This window comes from Sceloporus occidentalis, unplaced genomic scaffold (assembly GCF_023333645.1).
Source record: "Sceloporus occidentalis isolate IW3139 unplaced genomic scaffold, rSceOcc1.0.p SCAF_1, whole genome shotgun sequence".
In the NCBI taxonomy this organism is placed as follows: Eukaryota; Metazoa; Chordata; class Lepidosauria; order Squamata; family Phrynosomatidae; genus Sceloporus; species Sceloporus occidentalis.
This window is the reverse complement of record NW_028316981.1, coordinates 284910054-284934949: the sequence shown is the minus strand read 5'-3', so window position 1 is coordinate 284934949 and position 24896 is coordinate 284910054. Positions and strand designations below refer to the sequence as shown.

General features: G+C 42.2%; 1 protein-coding gene across 1 annotated transcript in view; it reads right to left on the bottom strand.

Annotated features, from left to right (window-relative positions):
• Window positions 1-4540: 4540 nt before the first annotated feature.
• The window catches only part of LOC149324009 (very long chain fatty acid elongase 7-like), a 75731-nt gene continuing 55375 nt past the window's right edge, over window positions 4541-24896 (bottom strand). Inside the window, exons 4-8 of the mRNA XM_089513157.1 lie at window positions 18990-19070; window positions 18074-18130; window positions 15259-15364; window positions 7430-7566; window positions 4541-5232 (exon numbers count right to left, since the gene is read on the bottom strand). Of these exons, the coding sequence (XP_089369283.1) occupies window positions 5011-5232; window positions 7430-7566; window positions 15259-15364; window positions 18074-18130; window positions 18990-19070 (603 nt within the window). The 3' untranslated portion in view covers window positions 4541-5010. The remainder of the gene's footprint in view (window positions 5233-7429; window positions 7567-15258; window positions 15365-18073; window positions 18131-18989; window positions 19071-24896) is intronic.

The window sequence follows — 24896 nt, the reverse complement described above, 5'->3', positions numbered from 1 at the left end:
GGGATATAAGAAAATAACATCAATAATAATAATAATAATAATAATAATGTCAGTCTTTTCTCCTGCTCTCCATAGTCCAAACCATTACACTATGCTGGTTCTTCACTCTCTTAATTTGATAGTGGCCAATGGCTTTAGGATGAATATCCCTGCCATATCCCCACAATTCACTTCACAAGAACGATGCACTTCCAAGTTTTGAACATAGGAAGAAGCCGAGTGCTGGCCCAAGACAGGCAGGCCCAGCTCCACCAGGGCTAGCCTGAAGAAGAAGAGCCCTCCCTCCAGTCCATCTGCCTTGGTCCAGGCCTCAGAGGGAGAGAAGAACCACGGGACCTGATCCCCTTTCCCACCACCATTCCCTTCTCCTTTTGTGTCGTGTCTTTTAGAGTGTAACCCGGAGGGCAGGGAACCGTCTTAAAAATAATAATTGTAAGCCGCTCCGATAGCTATTAGGGCTGAAGGGCGGGGTATAAATACCATAAAGAAATAATAAATAATAATAATATAACTTGCTGCCTGAGGCAGAGCAACAAATGGTGCTCCTAAAACCAGCTGAATTATTTTCCTGAGAATCAGACATTATTTTACACCACATCTTCTCCCTATTTGTTCTTTTTGTCTGCCTTCGAGTCATTTCTGACTTAAGGTGACCCAAAGGTGAGCCTATCATGGGGTTTTCTTGTCAGGATTTGTTCAGAGGAGGTTTGCCATTGCTTTCCCCTTAGGTTGAGAGTGTTTTCGCTGACAGAAAAACAATAACAATGTCCTGCCTTTTCCTTCTGCGCAATACTTGCTCCTTGGTGTTCACTTTCACTCTTTCAAATGGCAAGGCCAGCCTGGAAGCAGCCTTATCCCAAATGAGACCATTATCCTATCTGGTCAAGTACTGAAGAATGGGACTTACTGGTGGCTCTCAACGGATCACAAAAGCTTCGTCTTTTCAACAACAGCACCCATGACAAAGGTCCTCCTAATGTAGGCTTCCCATATCCCGCCTGGGGACGGGACTTTCCTGATTTGGGGTGGGTCCGCACGGTCCCGCCCCGGTTTGGCCCCGCCCCCGGGACTCCCCTCCCCCAGCGAGTCCTCCAGGCTTGGCTGGGGCTTGGAGGATGGCTGTCTTCCAAGCCCCTGTCATGCCCTGGGGGCTCCTCCGCGATCGCGGAGCCCTCCAGGCTTGTCTGGGGCTTGGAGGACGGCTGAAGCCAAGCCCCAAACCTCTGCCTGGCTGCCTCCGTCTCTGGGGGGGGGAATCCCGGGGGTGGGGGCAAAACGGCGACGGAGGCAGCCAGGCAGGGGTTTGGGGCTTGGCTTCAGCGAGGCCCCATTCCCTTGCCTGGCTTCCTCCGTTGGCGACAGAGGCAGCCAGGCAGAGGAAAGAGCCTTTCCTCTTTCTCCTCCTCCTCTTCTTCTGCCTCCTTTTCTTCCTCCCCTTCTTCCTCCTCCTCTTCTTCTTTCTCCTCCTCTTCCTCCCCTTCTTCTTCATCTTTTTCCTCCTCTTCTTCTTCCTCCTCTCCTCCTCCTCCTCCTCCTTCTCTTCCTCCCCTTCTTCCTCCTTTTCCTCCTCTTCTTCATCTTCTTCCTCCTCCTCTTCTTCTCCATCTCTTCTTCTCCTCCTCCTCTTCCTCCCCTTCTTCCTCCTCCTCCTCTTCTCCTCCTCTTCCTCCTCCTCTGCCTTTTCCACTCTTCCTCCTCTTCAATGCCCAAATATGCTGTTTGGAATGGGGGGGGGGGAGGTTAGCCAGAAAGGGAAGTACATTTCTGCCATCTGTCTAGGAACAATGCCAAAATGTCCTCCATTTTGATCATGCCTAAGAAACATGCATTTATATTAACATTTTTTAAAAAATCATAATTTTTTTTGCATGTCCTCCATTTTTTAAAATGTGTCCTACATTTGAAAATTTTGTCCTACATTTGTCCCAGTTTGGAGGTTCAGAATTATGGCAACCCTATCCTAATGCTAAATTAGGGAAGCTTTTTTTAAAAGGGGACCCTCTTGCTTGATTCTAATTGTATGATCTCTCCTAATTTTGCAACTGACTGCAGTTGGTGGATCTTGATGGTTCCTTATTTTGCACCTATCAGTCAGACAATACTGAGATTCAAGTTTAAAATACAAAAAACTCAAAACAGTATAACCTTCAGGCCTGAAATTTGCCACCCCTGCCCGAATAGCCAAATTTAGGACCAGATATACAATACACAAAATTACATTTTCAAATCATATATACTGACCAGCAGTTTCAACTGCAGGTTACAAGGTAGGTCAGGATGCATGGAAGACTTTATCTTCTATTTTCACTTGTACTTGAAACCCTGTTGTAAGGGTGGTTAATATCAAGGAAAGAAGGGGAGTCATGAAATGAAAATGAAACCATTTTCCTACCTAGATGAATATTGCCTCATATATTGACATCCATCTTTCCATCTTATAGACAGGAACGTTTCCAAGCCTTACCTAGTGGTACCAGAACTGACCAGGAGACTTTAACCTTCAAAACACATGCTGTCCCACTGAAACCGGAGCCTTTGCCAACCAAATATCATTTTGACTGGAAAGATTTGTTCAGGGGGAGAAAACACTAATAAGGAATCCTAGTGAGATGCAGGGAGAGCCTGTATACTCTTTTGAAAAGCATTTTATCCTAACCTCATTATGTGAAAACATTTTTCTACAGCACAGACCAAAATAACTTGTTTTATAAGCCCAGAGGGCCAGATATTCAATACACAAAACTACATTTTCAAACCATATCTATTTACCTGCATATCTATTTACAAAGTTTAACTGCAGGTTACAAGGTGGTCTGGATGCATGGAAGATTTTTCTCTATCTCCCATTTTCACTACTACTTGAAGTCCTGTTCTATGTATGGTTAATATCACGCAACTGTCAATAACACATTTTAAGGAGAGAGGGGGAGTCATATGTCCCCCTCCTCTACTCACCTACACAAACACACACGCACATGCCAGGAATAGGGTTAGAGTGAAAACTGGAGAGGGCTCTTGCACTTTTAATGGCTGTGCAGAATAGGGAATTTCAGCAGGTATAGTTTGTTACAGAACCACGTAACAAGCAACACCTGCTGAAATTCCCTCTTTGTCAATGAGGAAATTGAAACAGTAAAAGAGTACCCATACCTTGAACCCGACATTGATCGAGAAGTAATCTGCAGTCAAGAAATCAGAATACAACTAGGAATGGAAAGGGCAGCTATGAAAGAACTAGACAAGCTCCTAAAGGGTAAAGTTATAAATCTGAACACTAAAGTTACAATAGCTGAAGACACTGTATTCCCCATCACCATGTATGGGATGTGAGAGCTGGATGGTGGAGCAAGTGAAGAGGAAGAAAATCAACTCATTGGAGATGTGGTGCTGGAAGAGGGTGCTGAGGATACTGTGGATAGCCAAAAATATGCAAATGGGTCCTTGAACAGATCAAGCAGGAACTCTCCCTGGAAGCCAAGACGACAAAACCAAGGTTGTCATGCTTTGGACACGTCATGAGAAAGCATGACTCAGTAGAAAAGATGATAATGCTAGGAAAGGTGGAGGGAAATAGAGAGGAAGACCACTCACTAGATGGAAAGACTCAAGGTCACGGGTGTGAATCTGTAGGACCTAAACAGAGCACTGGAGGGCAGGGTATCTTGGAGATGTCTCATCCACAGGGTTGTCAGCTCAAGGGCAGTTGACAACAACACTGAACATCACCATTTAAGGTAAATACAACCAAACAGGGAAAGAAAGAAAGAAAGAAAGAAAGAAAGAAAGAAAGAAAGAAAGAAAGGGACCTACTGGTGGCTTTCTGGAAAACTGGCAACAGATTACAAAAGCTTCCCAACGCTTTTCAACAACAGCACCCATGACAAGGTTAAATTAGGGAAGCTTCTTCTTCTTTTTGAAGGAAACCCTCTTCCTTGATTCTAATTGTAATATCTCCCCTAATTTTGCATGTGACTCAGGGACGTAGCCAAGGGGGGGGGGTCTTGGGGTCCAGACCCCCCCCCTTCCATTAGAAAAATCAATGGTGTGTGCTGCTGCGCCGCCACACCCAAGCCCCATTATAATGGTGGCACTTAGTCTGGACCACCACCCCCTTCCTAAAATCCTAGCTACGTCCCTGTGTGACTGCAGTGCTGGATCTTGATGGTTCCTTATTTTGCATCTATCAGTGAGATTCAAAGTTTTTTTTTTTCAAAGACAGCATATCCTGCAGACCTGAAATTTGCCACCCCTGCCCGAATAGCTAACAAATTTATTACAGCATATGTTTTGGAGGACTTGAGTTCATTTCATCAGATGCTTAAGCTAAAAGATTTGATGAGGCTTATGATCAGATGTGTGCATGAGGATGAAAGCTTAGATAGTCTCAACAACAATAGGAGAATAATACTACAACTGGTTCACACTACTTTATATTCTACAGCACCTTAAAATTCCACCAAATAATTTTTCAGACTTAAGAATCACAATCTTTAATATGGTACAGTTTGTATAAAACACATTAATGTTTACAGTAGATGTATTAACAATGAGGTTTACAGACCATAAATCTTTTATGAAATTGTATTCCATTTCAGTTAAAAGTAGCCTACAGGCATAATAACTTGCAGTGCCTGTTAAAATAAATGTATCCATCAGTGCTCAAAGTATTTTTGTATACTTATCAGGCACACTTCATTTCCTCAATGAATATCTGAGTGCATCTGTAAAAATGCCACCAAGTATTCATTCCAATGATACATAGAGAAAAATATTCTTATAATATGTACATTATTGGCGAAAACTGCAAGCCACTGGATATTAATCAGTAGGTTTACTTTCCCTCCAACATTAAGATTAAATTCCAAATAATTTATAATAAAAATACAAGGGCTTTTTGTTTGTTTATTTTGGAAAGCCATATACAAAATGTCCAGTGTGTTGTGCTCCTAAATGTCTTGATTGTCAAGTAGTGCAAGTCAAAACATTCATTTGTGTTTGTAGCAGAGTGCTTCATTCGGCTTTGTTTTTGCTGATGCCATTGTGCACGCCATTTTTCATATGTTTCGGTGGTCTTTGACCTTTAGTGTAAGCATGGTACCAAAAATGTAGAAACAGGATTAAAAACAAAAACCCATATAGCCAGATGATGAACATGAAGATTGGATACTGATACGGGCAATTCTCCATGAAGTAGATTTGTTCTATATGGACGGTAACCAAAATGAACTGGATCTAGAACAGAAGAGAAATCATTATATATATATATTTAGGCATAGGGTGGGGGTGGGGTTGGTAGGACAGGATTAATAATAATAATAATAATAATAATAATAATAGATTTATTTATACCCCGCCCAATCACAAGGAATCCGGATGGGTTACAGCAATAAAATACATAGAAAATACAATAAAATTCAAGAATTATTCTGTTCCCAACCCCCCAGGAGTACACGAGAAGCCATTTCTTTAATAATACAGCAAATATAAAGGTAGTTCTGTGAAACTAAAGCCATTTATCATTGACAATAAGATATATACATGCATGCAATTCAGAAAGAGGTATTCAAACTATTCATTTTACAATAGGTCTTCTGTATCCACAGATTTTTTTATCTACACATTCAAGCATCCACAGCTTGAAAATATTCAAAATTATAAAAATTCCAAAAAGCAAACCTTGGTTTTGCTATTTTATATAAGTATGACATTGTATTTAATGGGACTTGAGCATTCACAGAGTTTGCTATCCACAGGGGGTGGGAGTGCGCAGGGAGGGGGAGGTCCTGGAACCAAACCCCAGCAGATGCCAGAGCCCACTTAGTGATGTCGCCAAGGGGGGGGGGGGGTCCAGACCCCCTCTTCCATTAATTTATATTAAAAATAGCTGAAGCTGCGCTGGAACACAATGAATGGCACACGTGCCCGTGGCATGCGCGCGCCACCGCGCCCAAGCCCTCCTTCACAAAATCCTGGCTATGTGCCTGGCCCACTGTACTTAATTTGCATTCCTAAATACTGAAATTTACACACACACACACACACACACACACACACACAGAGGGGGGGGGCTCAAAACATTCACACCAATGCCTTTCCCCCAAAAGTTAAATGAATTAAAGAGGGAAATATTTCTCAAACTACAAGACAATGTGTTAAGTACTTGAAGGGACACAAATAATGTCCAGAACAGAAAATAAACTGTTTAGTTTTCATGTGTAGAAATATTTTTAAGAGTCAGATTTAAGTTCTAAATCCCTTAAGAACTTGTGTCACTTGTAGTAAAAATGTGAAGGCAGGGCTATTCTGTACCGTTACTGAAATCCCTATGCAGAAGCAGTATCACACATGGGTAACTGAGAAAGCCCATTCATACATTTCTTCTTTCCCTGTGCTGGAAAGGAGAGAATAGCTGCAGTTTTCCAGCACATAAATACTGGGAGAAGTATTTCCACCTTGCCTTCCATTCCCTTCTCCTCCCTTTCACATCCAGCCAGCCTACCCAGTGGTAGGGTGCTGCTGCCACTGGGCAGCCCCTTCTGTGTCTGATGGGGCTGCTAGCTGGGTGAGAAAAGGATGAGAAAGGAATGGAGGCCAAGGCAGTCTGTATGGCCACAGGTGGGCTGGGGTGTGGGGAGGCTGGAGGGGTGCAGCCCTTCTCCTGCTGCCCTCGTCTCCCTTTCCCAGCTTGGCCAGCAGCCCTGCCAGACCCAGAAGGGGGTACCAAGCGACGGCAGCATCCCACCCTCACCAGTGGCCAGAATGGGCAGAGGACAGAGGTGCCCTGCCTAAGATGTTACCCGATGCGCTATGAATCCCCTGCCCACTCCAGTGATGCTACTGTCTTCAGACCACTACACACATTACTTAAATGACAGTGGTGAGTGGGCAAGACAGTAAGAATATAGTAAGAATGTGGGAAATTACATTAAAAAAGTTATTGTTTATAGTTACTATTCTGGGGGATGTCCTAAAAGTTCATAAGTTACAGCAATGTTTTTTTTTAAGTAACTCTTTCCTGTCTGAAATGAAAAATGTCTGAATACTTCAAGTTTGGATATTACTGACCTGTGACGCAAGCCATACTTCCTACCCTTGTTATCACTTCAACATTCAAAATAGGGCGCAAGCCAGCACTTGAACAAGTGGTATTTTTCCTCCACCATTTAATGTTACCTTCATTGTAAAAATAGCCCCTGCAAACAGTGGCATCATCATTCATTCAATTAGCATAATATGTAACTAAGTTTGTGCTTTTATTAGGAAAAGGAGTTATTAATAAATAATTATTTGTAACTAATTATTTCCAAAGTTTTGGTTTATTGTGTTTACAGCCTTTTATAGCATGCACACTTACCACATGTAGAATTGAGACACACTCAAATTTCATATAAATATACTTTTCCAAATGTCGTTTCTGAAAGTTACTCACCAGTTGTATGGTTGTCATATGCTTTTTCCACCACAAGTACTTATGATAGGCTGGTCCCAGTGAACAAAGTCCATAGTAGGTGTACATGATGATGTGCACAATGCAGTTTAACATACCGTGAAAGGTTCCTAAGCCACCTACAGGAAGGGAAACAAAATCAAGTCTATATCATGCATGCAATTATTAAATTGCCATAGCCATGCTCTATCCAAAAATGCAGACAACTGTGTTGATCCATTATATCTTAAAGTCAACACACATGCACACACTATCTGTTGTAAGGACTATAGGTAAGATCAGAAGGGAACAGGGAAGCCTGAAGGAGTGGTGGGGTCACTAGGGTCCCTACTGATCAGAACATCTCAGTGCTTTGACTCCGCATGCACTGACTGCACTAGAACATTCTAACTTGAAGCTACCTCAGGTAACTTCAAACTTATTTTGTTATGTAATCTCAGCAGCATGGCTGCCATTAACCAAAATACCTCTCAGTGGCCTGTTACAGACTGCCAAAATAAAGCTGCTTCAGGTCTCTTTGGAGGTATGTTGTTTAAATGATGCATGGGTCCTAAGAGTCCGGAGGTCGTGCCAAAGCCACACTCCATTCCTAAGCACTGGAGTGCAGCTTTGGTGCAGCTTCTGGATTCTTAGGATGCATGCATCATTCAAATAGCATACCTCCAAAGAGACCCGAAGCAGCTTTATTTTGGCAGTCTGTAACAGGCCTATATGACAGATGCTCTATTGTTGTTGTGTGCCTTCAAGTCATTCTGTCTTATGGTGACCCTAAAATTAATATAGCATGGGGCAAGATCTGTTGTGGGTGGTTGTCCTTGCCTCCCTCTAAGGTTGGAGAGTATGATTTGCCAAAGGTCACCCAATAGGTTTTCATGGTTCAGCAGGGATTTGAACCCTGGCCTCCAGTATCATAGTCCAACACTCAAGCCTCTGCACCATGCTTACTCTAGATCAGGGGTAGGCAAACTTTTTGAGCCGGGGGCCGGGTTGCTGTCCCTCAGACAACTGGGGGGCCGAAGCCGGGGGGGGGAGCTTCCACTCTCCGGGGGTGGAGCCAGGTGCCGGGGGTGGAGCTTCCACCCTCTGGGGCGGAGCCGCATGCCAGGGCGGAGATTCCACCCTCCAGGGGGCGGGGCTTTCTCTGCTCCCTTTCCTGACCTCCAGCTGTCTGAGGGACAGCTAGAAGTGGGAGGGATTGGGAGAGCGGGTGACAGGCTCGTGCCTGCTCCTCCTGCCCTTCCTTGGCCCCCAGCTGCCTCTTGGAGACAGATGGGGACCAGTAAGGGCCTGTGAGGGGCAGGAGCAACAGGCGCGCGGCCCCTGTCCCTTTCCTCGGGGCTTTGCCAGGCCTGAGGTGTCCTCCGAAGGACACCTCAGGTCTGCTGAAGCCCCGCGGGTAGGAGTAGGAGGCGTGTGCCTGCTCTCTCTTCCTCGGTCCCTTCCTTCGGCTGAACGGGCTCCAAGGGGCCCTTTCGGCCGAAGGGGAGGGTGGCCGAAGGGAAGGGAGGCCGAAGGGAAGGGCTTGGGCACTCGTCCCAGGCTCTTCCCTTCGGCCGAACGGGCTCCAAGGAGCCCTTTCGGCCGAAGGGGAGGGAGGCCAAAGGGAAGGGCTTGGGCACCCGTCCCAGGCCCTTCCCTTCGGCTCTTCCCTTCGGCCGAAAGGGCTCCAAGGGTCCCTTTCGGCCGAAAGGGAGGGAGGACGAAGGGAAGGGCTTGGGCACCCGTCCCAGGCCCTTCCCTTTGGCTCTTCCCTTCAGCCGAAGGGAAGGGCAGCCGCCGGAGCCCTGTTGGAGGGGGGAGCCCCGTTGGAGGAGGACCCCCGCCCCCTTCCTTCCCTCCCTGCAGCTGTCTGGCAGCCGCGGGAAGGAAGGAGGAGGACCCCCGCCCCCTTCCTTCCCTCCCATGTCTGCTCACGCGAGAGGCCAAAGGCCCCATGCGAGAGGTCCTGCCACAGATTGCCCCGCACCGGTGGCAATCGACAGCAGGACCAGGCTGGGGCCGGTCCCAAGGCCTCACCGGACTGGATCCGGCCTGGGGGCCGGGGGTTGCCGACCCCTGCTCTAGATGCTCCATGACTGCTGTCACATGATATAGACTGTACTGTGTACATTTGAATGTCTCAAGAGTATTTTCTGGCTATTCCCACCCTTGACTGGCTTTCTTTTTCATTCCAAGACAAAGTGGAACAAAATGGCTCCTTCTCTTTTGTCCTCTTTTCTATTTTCAAAAAATCGTTACAGTTATAGAGCACTATAGTGTAAAACTGCATTTTTGCACTATAATGCTGTTTTTAAAAACCAGAGGAGATTTGTCCTTCAAGCCATACAATTACCTCAGCAAACAACCCTTCAGTAAAAACTCCAAAGCTTTGGAAGAGGGCTTGGGCAGATCTATGAAATCACTCAAAATAATGCAATGATTGGAAGCAGAGGCAACAATAACCAGAAAAAAACAAAGGAGCTATATTACAAGAACTCATGCTTCTTTAGGCAGATCAGGAGGAGGCCTCTGAAACCTTACCAAAAGAAGGAGAAGCAGCAGCAGCAATTATTGTACTGTACTAATCATCCAAGGAGATAAAGGAAGCAATTTGTCTTCACAATAACCCTCAACACCAATAAGTCTGAGAGACAGTGATTTGCCCAAGGTTACCCATTGAATTTCATAGCCTAATGAATACTTGAACTGGGGTTTCCTGAGTCCTAGTCTAATACGATAACCCCCATTTGTGTGCATAATACAAACAAAACAAAACAAAAACAGCTAGGACTGGGAGGAGCATAATAATGGGAGGGAAGGGAAGGATAGCACAAAGGGCTAGATTAGGAATTATATCTGAAGTCCAGCGACCACAACTGTGCATATTGAACTGTAGGTAATCAATATAATGTATACATTTACAGACACTATAAATCTTTATCAAGATTTGGCAGGTCTCTCCCTGTTTTTAGAGTATTGTCATTCTGATATTATTTCAATTGTGAACACCTTACTTTTTTTTTTTTTAACATTTTGACATAGGACTTCGAATAGGTTCAAGCTTATTTATATTGATTTTCAGACCACTTACATTTTTGGCATTCTGTTTTTAAATAATTCTTTAGTTTCCAGTCTCTCCCCACTGGCAACTCATGTTCAAGTCAAATTAAACCCAGATCTAACTGTTGCCCAACCTTGTTTATGCTAACCTTTGGAGTCAGAAATTTCAAAGCACTCAGCACTTCTAATTTCCGGACACAATTTAAATTAGGTGATTTAATTGTACACTTCCCTTATATCTAAAGATAAAGAAGGGCATATAAATAATTATAAAATACGTGCACATGCATGCCCGGATAGATTGGCATTATCAGTGAAAGGAAAAAAGTTAACTTGGTGCAGCCATTAAGTTTAGACTATCACTTCTCGGCTTAATAAACAGAGATGTAAACAAGCCTTTTATGTTTGCAAGTAGTCCCTTCACAGCTCAAACAACTGAACCTGCAAGCATCTAACTTTCTGGTTTATGTGAACATGGAAAGTATGGCTAATTAAAGGCTTGATAATTTGATTGATCAAGCCTTGTGCTTCTGAATGTTCAATGGGCTATATACACAGAAGCAGAAAGTTCATTCATATCTTGGTATATTGCACCAATAAATGATTGTCCAAATGTGGCTATACTGTTGATATTTAACTAGATCTGTGGTGGCGAGCCAATGTATGTGTGCTCTCTCTGGCATGCAAAGCCATCTCTGAGGGCACATGGCCAAGGATAAAACCCCGGTGCAGTAGAGGGAAGCCTAAGAATGCAGGTCCTTTTTTGTGTGTGTATGGAAGTGGGTGCGCTCTGGGTAATGCAGTCAGTGGTAGTGATCCTCACTCCCATTTTGCAATGTACTCTAGGCAATGCAGTCAGTGGAGAATGCATTACGAAATGGGATTGCAGATCGCTACCACTAATAACGTTACCCAGAGCGTACCACTTACACACACACACACACACACACACACACACACACACACACACACAGGAGATCTAAGGAGAAACTATCATGGAGACGTTTTGGCAAGTTTCGTCAGAGGGTGGGTTGCTATTGCTAGCCTGAGGCGGAGAGAGTGTGCCTTGGTTTTTCTCCCCAGAAGTCCCGCCCCCCTCAAGTCTCGCCCCCGGAAGTCTGCCACCCCCTGGAAGTCCCATGCCCCCAGGACCGAGTGACACCCAGCGCGAGAACACCACCGAGTTTGGGAACTCAGTCTCTAAAAGGTTCACCATCACTGAACTAAATAATACATTTATTTCTGGTTTTTATATTTTTCGAGGGGGAACAGTTTCATACATTTAGATATGAAACTAAAAACCTGCAAAGGTGTCAGAAAAATAGCAATGAAACTTAGAATTCTATATGTCCAGAGTTGACATGAATCCAAGTTAAGTACTTATTGGATAACTGACCAAGCTTCAGGCATGCTCTATATTACAGAAGTACAACTAGATCAGAGTGAGTTGCCACATAACCATTATTTAATGACAACAGTATAATTAGAGAACACTTCCATTGTTGCAGAGCCCACTTTTGAGACCAATAATTTGTGCAGCAGAGACTATATGTTCCACTATGGTGAAACTGTGGGTGTGGCACAACAGCAGAATGTTTGGATAACCCCGTAAAACTACACTGTAAATTTATTGGACTTAAGGACTTGAAAGCTTTCATGTCTTCTGAAATAATTGCTTGACTTGGCCTTACAGCATATCAAAAGCTAAATTCAGCACACCCAAAATTCAGTATCAGGAATTTAGCTTTTCCTCACTCAACATGCAGAACAAATTTTAATTAAATATTTTTTAAAAAATCAGAGACCAGTATCACAATCTAAATTAAGACAAAAATCAAGTCCCACGCAATATGATAAGCAAATGTGCTTGAAGAATTGAATGGAGCTAGTCTAACCGGTTATCCATATTGCTCAAGTAGAAAATCCTGCTTACACAGCAACTGGGTCTCACAGTCTCTCCTCCTACTCCATCCCAATTCCATGTGTGATCATAGGTTGCCATCTACACACCCACTCACTCCTCAGAGCACATTTTGGCATCAACTCTCACAAGCAATTCCTTACTTCAGAGGAATAACACGGTGAAGAAAAATAAAAGGAAATGGTATCCCATGCTGTCATTTCAGAATTCTGGGTTGATTATGTAGCACTAAACAGATTGCATGGTCTTTTTTTCAGTTCTCTCCTTGACCAAATGCTTATCAGCAAGTGCTCACCATGTTTTGTCTGAAGCCTACCAAAGCTAGGGAGAAAAACAATACATTTCTTCCAGTGAAAGACTCACTCCTGTAAAATTACTTTCTACAGTTCTGACTGTATGATATTAATTAATAATTAAGTTTAACTTTTGAATTGAGTTGGCCCAGGTGAACAGTTATTTGCATTTGCTTCTACCTTAAAAATTCTTGAACTTTGCTCTTTTAAAGAGGGAAGAAGTTTGAAATCGCAAGAGAATGCTAAAGTTGCCCCCAAAAGCAAAGTTAGTTGTGCAAGCCATTTGAAAAATTCCAAATTCCATAGTGCTTTCATTGGGCCAGGCAAAGGGCACAGAAAATGTGTTCCATGTGAAGACATCATATAGATATGTTTTCATCCTCATAGTCACAGTCTGCTTGCTGAAAGGACCTGGATATCCTGAAAGCTTGTACTCATGTTTCTGCTTTTCTGATTAGCCTAATGAAAATATTAGCCAAGCATAGATTTTTTTTTAAAAAAAAATCCAATTTAAAAAAAACAGTAAAAACTACATTAAGCAATAAGCTTCAGAAGGCTAATTAAAACAAGGCCATCTAACTTCAAAAGTCTTCCACTTCTGCCTACTGCAAATCCATCAGGAACTTCAGCAGTGATTCACAACAAACATTTGGACTAACAGAATTATAGAATCATAGAGTTGAAAAAGACCACAAGAGCCATCCAGTCCAACCCCCTGCCATGCAGGAAATCTAAATCAAAGCATCCCCAACAGATGGCCATCCACCCTCTGTTTAAAGACCTCTAAGGAAGGAGACTCCACTACACTCCAATGATGTTTGTTCCACTATCGAACACTGTCAAACTTCCTTACTGTCAGGAAGTTCCTCCTAATGCTGAGGTGGAATCTCTTTTCCTGGAGCTTGCATCCTTTTCCGGGTCCTAGTCTCTGGAGCAGCAGAAAATAAGCTTGCTCCCTCCTAAATATGACATCCCTTCAAATATTTAAACAGAGCTATCATATCACCTCTTAACCTTCTTTTCTCCAGGCTAAACATCCCCAGCTCCCTAAGGCTCATAGAGCAAGGTTTCCAGACCCTTCACCATTTTGGTCGCCCTCCTTTAGACATGCTCCAGTTTCTCAACATCCTTTTTGAATTCTGGTGCCCAGAATGGGACACAATATTCCAGGTGGGGCCTGACCAGAGCTGAGTAGAGTGGCACTATTACTTCCCTTGATCTAAACACTATACTTGATGCAGCCTAAAATCGCATTGGCCTTGTTGGCTGCCGCATCGCACTGTTGACTCATGTTCAACTTGTGGTCTACTTGGACTCCCAGATCTTTTTCACATGTAGCCTCTTGTTCAGCCAGATGTCACCCATCCTATATCTGTTCATTCCATTTTTCTGCCCTAAGTGCAGTACTTTACATTTCTCTGTGTTGAAATTCACTTTGTTAGCTTTGACCCAGCTTTCTAATCTATTAAGGTCTATTAAGAAATGGTTATTAGCATTAGAATTTTAAAAAGCCAAACAAGAGTGCTACTACTGGTTTCAGGCCAGTGAAAATACAAATTTTACATAATATTCTGCTTGAAAATCAGAATCCAGACACCACTATACAATTATACCTACAACAGATACTTGCCCTAGCTGCAACATTAAAAAGGGAGAGAAATGAAAGATACAACTATTCCCAATGTTTTTAAAGGATATAGTCAAAATGAATGAGGTTTAATAATGTTGTTACTTATATTATTTGCATTTTTTTAAAAGAAAAATTGACACTAAAAGAAAAATTGGCAATAAAAATGCATTTTTTACCACTCCCAGCTTATGGAACGGCCTGCCGGATGAGATCCATCAAATTACCAATTTAAGACAGTTTTTAAAAAGCCACCAAGACATATCTCTTCTGGCAGACCTTTCCTGAATAAGGTCCTCAGCTACAGAAGGATTAATCCCATCTACTACCTACCATCCTACCATTTGTGCACCATTGATTTGATTTTAGCTGTTATTTTAAATCAATTTTAATTGTAATTTGTTTAATCCTTTTTAAAGGGGGAGGGGAATTGTAATATAATTGTATTGTATTCAGAATGTTTTAATGTTGTAAGCCACTTTGATTGTTTTATTACAAAAAGTGGGATATAAATAAAAGTTTTATTTTTATTTATTTAATGTATCCTTCCTTTATCAAGACAATGATGTTTATCACACTATACTCTTATAGTGCTACTATTCCACTTTGACTGCTCTAGCTGCCTCCTGTTGCATTCTGGGATTTGCAGTTTTAAGGAGGGGTATTTAGCATTCTCAGGCAGAGAACTGCCTGAGAATTCTAAATACCCCTCCTTAAAACTGCAAATCCCAGAATGCAACAGGAGGCAGCTAGAGCAGTCAAATTGGAATAGTAGCACTATAGGAGTATAATGTGATAAACACCTTAAAGACAAAGGTGCTGTGAGAAATCTTCCTGGTGAAATTTTTGTAGATAGGACTTTGTAGAATAGTTAGCATACATGCATGGAAAGAATACAAAAAGAAGTTTGCCCCCATAAACAGCTGAATACCTGGAGCAAATTTGACTCCAAACCACCAGGTCCAGGGCATAATTGAGTGATGAAAGACATGAAGGAATGTAACTTGAGCATTCTTCTTCCGGAGGACAAAGAAGACCTACAATAATTAAAATAGATCTTACTGCCAGTCATGCTGTACAAACAGGAATGAATGGTGCAATATAATGTAATGAAGAGCTCATTATATCTTTATTTTATGAAAAAGACAGACCTCGCAATGTGCTATTAAGAGTCTATAAAACCCACATGAACTTCCACAAGTAGATATTCACAAGTCACATTCATTAGACAATAACACAGGAAAACTGCTTTAGATCAAGATGTATTATGTTTATGTAACAAAAAAATATTATTTTTTAACTGGCAACAGTAATCCAGGGTCTCAAACAAAGAAAATCCCATGTGGACCTTAGAGCTTTATAAAGGTAGAGGACCTTTATCCGCTGGGGTTTGAGTCCAGCACCCCCTGCTCCCATCGATATCAAAATCTGTGGATCCACAAGTCCCATTAAATATAATGGTGTAGTAAAATGGTGTTTCTTATATAAAAATGGTTAAATCATGGTTTGCTTTTAGGAAATATTGGCAGACTTACCAAAATAAATAAATAAATACACGTTTTCCCCCAGCAACAGGTCACCAATAAAAGATCTGATTTAAAACTACAAAAGCTGCATTCACACTGCAGAAATAATCCAGTTTGATACCACTTTAACTGCCATGGCTCAATGCTATGGAATTCTGGGAATTGTAGTTTTCTGAGACATTTAGCCTTCCCTGTCACAGAGCTCTAGTGTCACAAAAAACTACAATTCCCAGAATTTGGCAGCATTGAGCCATGTCAGTTAAAGTGGTGTCAAACTGGATTATTTCTGCAGTGCAGGTGCAACCAAAAACAAACTGCAGGATATCCTGATCCTGCATTAGATTTAGTTGATAGGACTGAGGATAAATTGATGGGATTGAGGATCTTTCAGATGTTACTGGAGTACAATTTCCATGATTCCTCACTAACCTGGTGAGGTCAGCTAGGACGCCCAAGCCGCAGTCCAGCAATATCTGAAGAGTCACATGTTCCTCACCACTATACATGCTCTTCCTTTAGAAAGTTTCAAGGCGCAGAAGAAACCAACAGTGGTTTTCTCTTCAACCATCAATCAAGATTACACCTGCTTGGCTAAAACAACACTACAGGATCTGGTGCTCCAGTGACTACCCACAGGTTTGACATTCCTGCTTAATAATCTCTGACAGTTAAACTGGGCCCCAAACTGTTGTTGTGTGCCTTCAAGTCATTTCTGACTTATGGTGACCTTAAGGAAAACCTGCCAAGGAGTTTTCTTGGCAGACTTTTTCAGAGTAGGGACAGCCCTTGCCTTCCTTTGAGGCTGAGGGAGTATGACTAGCTCAAGGTCACTCAGTGGGTTTCCAGGGCTAAATGGGGAGTCAAACCCTGGCCCCAGAGTAGTCGTCCAGTGCTCAAACCACCACACCGTGCTGGCTCTCAAATTACTCCAAATTATTCCACTATAAATTGAGAGGTATTGATCCAGAAAATAGCCTTCCCATTCCTTCATCATTAATGTGGAATTACCTCCACATTTTAAGCTCCTTTTAGTAGATTTCAACCCAACAGGAAAACAACATTTTATGATGCAAATAACATTTCAGAATCATTGAGTGTCCATAGAGTATCTATTTTTTCCTACACACTACCAAACCAGCCAAGAAAAAGAGTACAAATTATAAAAGCTTTTTTTCTTCCACATAATCACTTGCAGCTTATTAAAGAGAGGTGTAAATATTCACATGCTTTTCCCAGAAGGCAGGCCTGTAATCTTGTTCTTCTTGGCCACTCCTCATTTATTATGGGCATACATTTTGAAGGAAAAAGTTAGGTGTAATGTTACAAAGTACGCACTGATTCATTAAACACCTTGATGATTTCTCAAGGCTACACCCAACATCATGTGAATGGACTTCTCTTTTTAAAGGAGCTTCACCTTTCTCTTCCCCACCTTGCCACCCTCAAATCTGCTCACATGGGTCTCCAGCTGTCTGGAGGATATTCTGTGGGCACATGGGACCTGGAATTGGGAAAAGGAATCCATTCTGATAGAAAAGGGAAGCCATTCTGTGAATACTGACAGAGGCTGCTGGATTTCACCAGTAAAGATTAATCATCCATTAGATCTAAGAAAGGCTTAAAGATCAAATAAGTACATATGATTATCTCTATAAATATTTGGTGTGGTGGTTTGAGCATTGGACTGTAACTCTAGCAAGCATGGTTCAAATCCCTGTTCAGCCATGAAAACCCACTGGGTGACCTTGGGCAAATCACATTCTCTCAGCCTCAGAGGAAGGCATAGACAAACCCCCTCTTAAGAAACTTGCCAAGAAAGCCCTATGATACCATAAGTTGGAAATGACTCAAAGGCAAACAACACACATATATAATTAGTAGGCAAATCTTATCACTTACATGTTACACTGCTGTTGTCAATGAGAAAAAGAAAATATTAAAGTAAAAGCATCCGGAGTTCTCCAACAGGTAACACCATGTGAATTTAATACACAGGTAACACCATGTGAATTTAATACAACCTTTATTTTCAGATGAAGAATGTATATGTTTATGTGTAGACACACATACATACACATTCACACACACACACACACACACACACACAAGCACACAAAGGGGGTGGGGAAGAGAGAAAGGTATGAATTATACTATTATGTTTGTTCTTCTATATTATATTTCATATTTAATTCTGTTAAATTTAATTCTATTGATACTTACTGTGTCTAGCAATTCAATAAATTTGGAAAAATAATACAGCCAGCAGGCACGGACCATCTGCAGAGAACACAAATATTAATTCAAAATAAAATATACACATTTCAAAGGGGGGAAAAAACCTCAATTTTGTTAAACCTCATGAAGACTTCCAAGCTGCAGTACCTGCAGAAGAGCTTAAAAGCCTATCACTAGACTGGATGAAATACAATATGCAAAGCACCCAAAAGGAAATGGAAAGGGGGGCTTATATTTGCTTTCTAAACAGCAGCACAATGTTTTACAAGCAGCTTTTAAAAAAACAATTCCTGAGTTTACAATATAACTTGTGGTGTAACGGAAAATCAAAGCTTTTGTCCATTTATGTAAAGGGTCTCTAGAGTGACATCCATGCTTGTCATAGTTCAGATGTTCATAGTCAAATGTCCATTTATACATATAATATACAACACACATACACTTTTCAGTGAAGGCCTGAGTTACTATGGTGGGACCCTGGAAGGTTAAATCATCATGCCTTTGGGGGCTCTGTTTCTCCCTAAAATGGCCAACAGCACTGTGACAAGGTTTTGAACAGTGCTACTAACTACTTTGCCATGTTTTCAGATGTTTTCTACCTATCTTTCACCTTTCATAGGTCTGTAAACACTAACAGTAAGCTGTTAGTCCCTACAGAGGCCTATAAAAAAAAGGAAGGAGCCCTACAGCATGATGTAATGACCAATAGCAACACACACACACACCACAAAGCTTGGGTGCTGTTATCAGCCATTTGGAAATAAAAGGTTCCCCTTCCCATTTTGTCGGGTGGAGGCATGGAGCCATTTGAGGGCTTACCCGTGGAGTAGCTAGTATGGTAGAATTTCCACACACATTGCTGGAGTTTAATGTACCACAACAAATTCATTGCATTACTTACTCGAAGAGCCATTGGTGACCGGGAGTAATCAACTATATCACAACGAAATGAATAGCCTGTAGCCCAGCCAGACATGAGAAACTGCAAGAAGAAAGATGAGTGAGGTGAATGATTTAAAAAGAAATCAAGTTTACATAAGTACACACATCAGAGCAAGAAGGGTCTACAGTTAGTCATTAGTCACTGGATCACACTTTCTCCAGCAGCCATGGATCCTGGGTGATGCACCCCTGTGAGAATCATATGAAAACTTTGATCGGATTTTGCCCTTCTGACTTTTGTTCCAATAATTGTACTGTTTTGGTCATACTATTATCTCAGTATTTATATTTTTATTATATTTTATACTGGTCAGTGACCAAATAAACTACTGATTGATTGAATCATATGAAAGCTACAGACAACTTCCTCAGAGAAAGAAACTGAAATGTATATATGCACAATGTTACATACACTTTAGTGCATTGGAAACCAATTTCCTCCACATAGGCTTGTCCAGAATTAAAAAATTACAATTAACACTGAAAAATTTTTATTAAAATTCAGTGTTATGAGAGAAATTTAAAGTAACCGGTGAAAGTCAACGAAAACATCATTTTGCACCCAATTCATAGATGCCCATCCATCCACTTTAGGTTAAGAACTCTTGATCAAAGGAATAAAGAGGAGGCTGTCTCTTGGGCCTACTACAATTGATCCATGCAGCCCTAGAACTGGTATAGAGGGTTAAGAAACCCTTCAGACATGGCTGACAAGGAACGTCAAGGGCTGATGAGGGAAGAGAAGACAACTCAGTCATGCTGCCACTACAGCTTCCTTGCAACATTAGAATTAGGTCTTTATGACAGGAAACAGGAGAGTACCAAGCTGGCAAAAGTATACTAGAGATACAAGAAATATTGGGTTCCCTTCAGTCACAGCTACAACCCCAAATAATACCGAAGGAAACTGTTTTACTTGTATGGCCAGTTTCAGAGATCCCTCTCATGCAGCAGCAGGATTCTTTCATGCTTCTTCAGGAAGAGATCTCCCCCAGAGAGTCAAGATCTTTCAAGCAGTGCCCTCTTGCAAAGGGTGCCCATGTCTGATTTCTCACTCTGCCAACATAGTGCCCCAGCCCCTTATTGCTGAGTACAGGTTTATTTTTCCTCTTAGTACAGCGACTAAAAATTAGAAGGATTATGTACATGTAGAATCCTATTTCACTTCAGGGTTTGTTCTTAGCCTTTGGCCCACTAGAGATTTCAGGCTTCTACACCCAGAAACTCTGATTGTCTCTGGAAGCAGAAGCACAAAACACTTGAAGGATCAAGTGTTGAGTACCAAGGCCCTTTGCCAGGGGTGGGCAAAATGAGGCCCATGGGACCCACACAGCCCTTACAATCCCAAAATGAAGTTCATAAAGCCCTCCTAAAGATCCTAACCCCCCCCCCCATTTATTTTCTTTTCTTTTTTTTCATTTTCGTTTACTTCTTTATTTTATGCCTCAAAACCACTTAAATGCATGCCAAACAAGCTGCAAATGTGGCAGTTTTCTTCCCACCCAGTTCCCCCCAAAACAAACAAAAAATGATGAAAGTCCAAATTGCAGCCAGAAGTGATGTTATATAACTTTTAGGATGTCAAAATGCAACAAGGGCAGTGGGAATGGCCCCTGCTCCTCAGCGGTTGTCCTGTTGTGCTCTGTGTCTTTACTGGGTTTAATGTGACTAATGCTGGAGTTGAAAATATGTCACTACTGAAACTTTTAATACTTGCTTGCAGTTACTAGGCATGGATGTTCAAATCATTTTCTATCCTGACAGGGATTTTTTCTGCTTTGAGAAACTCTCTAAAAACCAGGCTGGAATCCAAATTCTTCAACAATGTAGGCCTGAACAGACAATTTGGAAGCCACACTATCTGTCTCTTTATCCAATTTGTGTAATTGGTAGTGGTCATACTGAAACCTTTAGCTACATGTGTGTTTTTAGAAAAAAGGGACTACTTAATATGCAATAAGGATGTAATTCCATATACCTAAATCAAAGACCACTGTCCTTTCTAGATGAATCTTCTTGTAATTATAAGCTTGTAAATAGCCTTCTTGGCATGACAACACAGAAATTACTTCCAAGCAATTAAACAAGGAAGGTATACATGGGAAATGAGGCTATTTTTCTTTCCCCTAGTCTGTAACACACATTATCAAAAAGGAGTACAAGTGTTAATTAAGAAGGCTTTCATCGGTTTTTGTAACCTGTAACACTTGCAGGCTGTTGCAAGACTTATTGAAAGAAGGCATTAAAGAAAACTCATAGAAGATTGCCAAAAATGATATAAGGGACATTATTCAGAGCATCCCAAAAGAAAACAATCTTTAAGATAGACTAAGTACAAAATAATAAATAAAAGAGAATCCAAAGATCAGGGGCTTATCAGGGTTTTATCTTTCTTTAAACTGTCCACAAACAACAAAATTAAATTACAGAAGGGAGGTTCCACTGTCATAGCTTGGTGACAGAACACTATTTCTGCATTCAAAAGAGCTCAAATTCATTTCCTGACTGCTCCAAATAGGACTGGGAAAGAATGTAAAACTCAAAGAGCTATTGTAAGACAGTTTTGAGCAAAGGTGAGAATTGTGTTGTTCGCAGGCTGCATATGGCCCGCCAGCATTATTTTCAAGGCCCCAAAACTCCCCTTAAAAAGAGGATTGCAGCTCTGGAAACCTACAGGGATACTATTTCTAGCTAAAGCAAGGTAATCTCTCCGCAACCTTGTTTAGATACAAACAATATTTTTGTGTTTGTATCTTCTCAAAGTGTTTTTGAGAAGTTGGAAATGCTGAGAAATAGCCTCTTGAACCTTCATAGCTGCCACACGTGGTGTAGGCTTTAATGAGCCAAATGAAACGATGGTGTAACATAGTAGTGATGGCTAGGAAGCTATGCTTTCTTTTAAACAATTTCAGAGTGTAAGTATCATACATAAATATACCTTCTACGTATTACATCCTGTGTATGGATGTATGAAGATGGAAGTATCTCCATATTGGAAGTTTAATTGGGAGAGATCCAGAGTGGGTCTTTGCACTGTACTCTAACTCTGTGCTCCTGAAAAAAGTGCAGAAATAGGCAAAGCAGTACCAGGAGATGGTGGGATCCCTCCTAGTTATTTTGTTCACTTTTCCAATGATTTGTATCATCATGTTGTGAATTGTGCATGTACATACTCAGGTCTCATCTTTTTCCCCTACTGATAAATACTGCAGAAGGTATATTTATCATCTAAGAGGACCTTCAAAACACCTAGGTGGCATTCCCACTGGCCTAAAACGTGGATTAGGATGCGAATTAAGGGGGCATCGTTCTCATTTAACCTCGAATCTGATCCCCACTGCCCCGGAATCGTTCCCATTCAGTTTCAAAACTGATTCGGGTTTTATTGTATAATCAGGATTGTATGCCTATAAACCGCTTTAAAAAAACAGTAGATTTTAAAGCGGATTCTTTTTGCTCCCGGGGTCCGATTCGTGGTATCCGAATGGGAACGACAAGGGTGTCTGATTCAGGAACCTGGAGATGGGAGGAGCAGTGCTCAAGGGGCTGGCCTGATGGTGTCACCCTTTTTGTTCTCTTTCTGCATCGCCAGCACCATTTTCTTCCATCCGCATAGCCTTTACCCCGGTGGATTGCAACCTCCCCTCCGATGTGTGAGGAGAGCCATTGAACACCATTTTTAACTATTCTTTTTTCTTCTTTTGCCTCTGCCTGAGCCCCTGAGCAGATGGGCTTTGCAGGACATGCCTGCTTGATCGCCCCCCAGACAGCCCAGGGAGCAATGGGGGAGGCAAAGGAATTTGGGGGAATGGAGGCTCCTTCTCTCTTTCCCAGAGGAACTATGGGAAGACACAGGAGAGCCTGGACACCCAGAGATCTGAGGGGGGGGGGGATCGAGCATTCTCTTCTCTCTTCCCCAAAGAGTCTTTCCCCACTGAAGCCCACTGCCTTTCCCCCTTGATCCGATTTGCCAAGCCTGGGCTTTGAATGCAGAATCTCTCTCCACTGAAACAGTAGGTTTATATTTGTGTGGGTGTATTTCCAACTCTGGGCTTTGGATGCAGTCTCTCTCCACTGAAACAGTAGGTTTTATATCCGTGTGTGTGTGTGTGTGTGTGTGTGTGTGTGTGTGTGTATTCCAACCCTGGACTTTGGATGCAGAGTCTCTCTCCACTAAAACAGTAGGGCGGGTTATAAACAGTCATAAAGTACGCGCTCTGCGCGTACTAGGGTTAGGAAGGGACGTATTAGGGTTAGTAAGGTTCTTACCTTCCTGACGGCCCTTCCTCCCAGTACGTGCGGAGCGTGGACTTTATAGTGGCACCCATCCACATGGGCGCTGCCATTTTGATGTCTTGGACGCTGTGCGTCCAGACGTGTCGTGGCGGAAGTGAAGCCGCGAGGGCGCGCTCCGCCCCTCGCGGCACCAGTTCCGTGTTCCGAAAAGGAGTGCCATTTTGGCGCTCCTTTTTTGCTGTGCGGGGAAGCCTCGTGGTCTGGCCGCTGGGGCTTCCCTACGCAGCGAATGGCGGCGGTGGGAAAACGGCCCCTTGAGGGCCGTTTGTAACACACCAAGGTTTTACATTTGTGTGTGTGTGTGTGTGTGTGTGTGTGGAGAGAGAGAGAGAGAGAGAGAGAGAGAGAGAGTGTAAATTATAAAGTGACAACTTTTTTAATTCATGAAAAAAACTCATCTGTAGTTCAAAACCCACTGTAGAAATAATACAGTTTGAGACCCCTTAATCTGCCCTGGCTCAGTACTAAGGAATTATGGGAACTGTTGTGTTTATGAGACATTTATCCTTCTCTGCCAGAGAGTGCTGGTGCCATAATAAACTACCATTCCCAGGATTCCCTAGCACTGAATTATGGCAGTTAATATGGGGAGACACAAAAGAGCCTCAGATGGGGAGACACAACAGAAGAGTCTTGGATGCAGCCGATTTTCATTGGCTGCCCCACCAAAAAAAACCAAACCCAAGACTTGTGACATCTGAAGCCTACACGCTTGATTGACAGCTTGCAGACACAAATGGGAACGGGGAGCAAATTAATCCGCTTTAAAATAAGGCGATTTAAAATAAATGGGAACGAAAACAGGGTCTAAATGAATCGAGGTAATTTGGCCCTTTTCGTAATGGAAACGATGGAAAAAATTCGAATTATTCCCGGAACATAATCAGAATCAGAATCGTGCCAATATATTCCGTTTTATCTGCCAAGTGGGAACACCCCCCTAGTTAGAGAACCCAGGGCCATGCCATGCCATGCCAACAATTTTGCTGTTTACCATTTTGTTGTTACAAATATAATTGCATGTAGCACTAGACTGGGAAATCCCAGGCTCCAGGGCCAAATCAAACCTTTTGGGTTTCCCTGGAAAGTCATGTCCCTTTCTCCATGACACAATTGTTTAGCAGTTCACCAGTTTTTGTATATTTTTTCCACATATTAAAAGACTGAAATACCACTATTAAGTCTTAAGACCCTTCCATACTACATGATTATAGTGCTATGATTTCACTTTAATTGCCAAAGTTCAAACCTATGGAATACAGGAGAAGCACTGACAAATTCTCAGCTAGAGAGCTTCAGTGCCTCATGAAACTACAAAGCTCAGGGTTCCTTAGGATGCAGCCATAACAATTAAAATGGATTCATAACACTGCAATTGTGTAGTGTGAAAGGGACCTTAACTGTTCAGATAGAATATGTTGGTATTTTGGGTCCTACCCTTTTACCTCTGCTGCCATCCACCATTGGAATGTGGCTGCCCAACATTTCTTTGGAGCTGAATTTGGCCCTTGAACTCAAAGAGGTTCCCCACCTTTGATGTAGCATTAACATTGCCAGAGCACATACATGA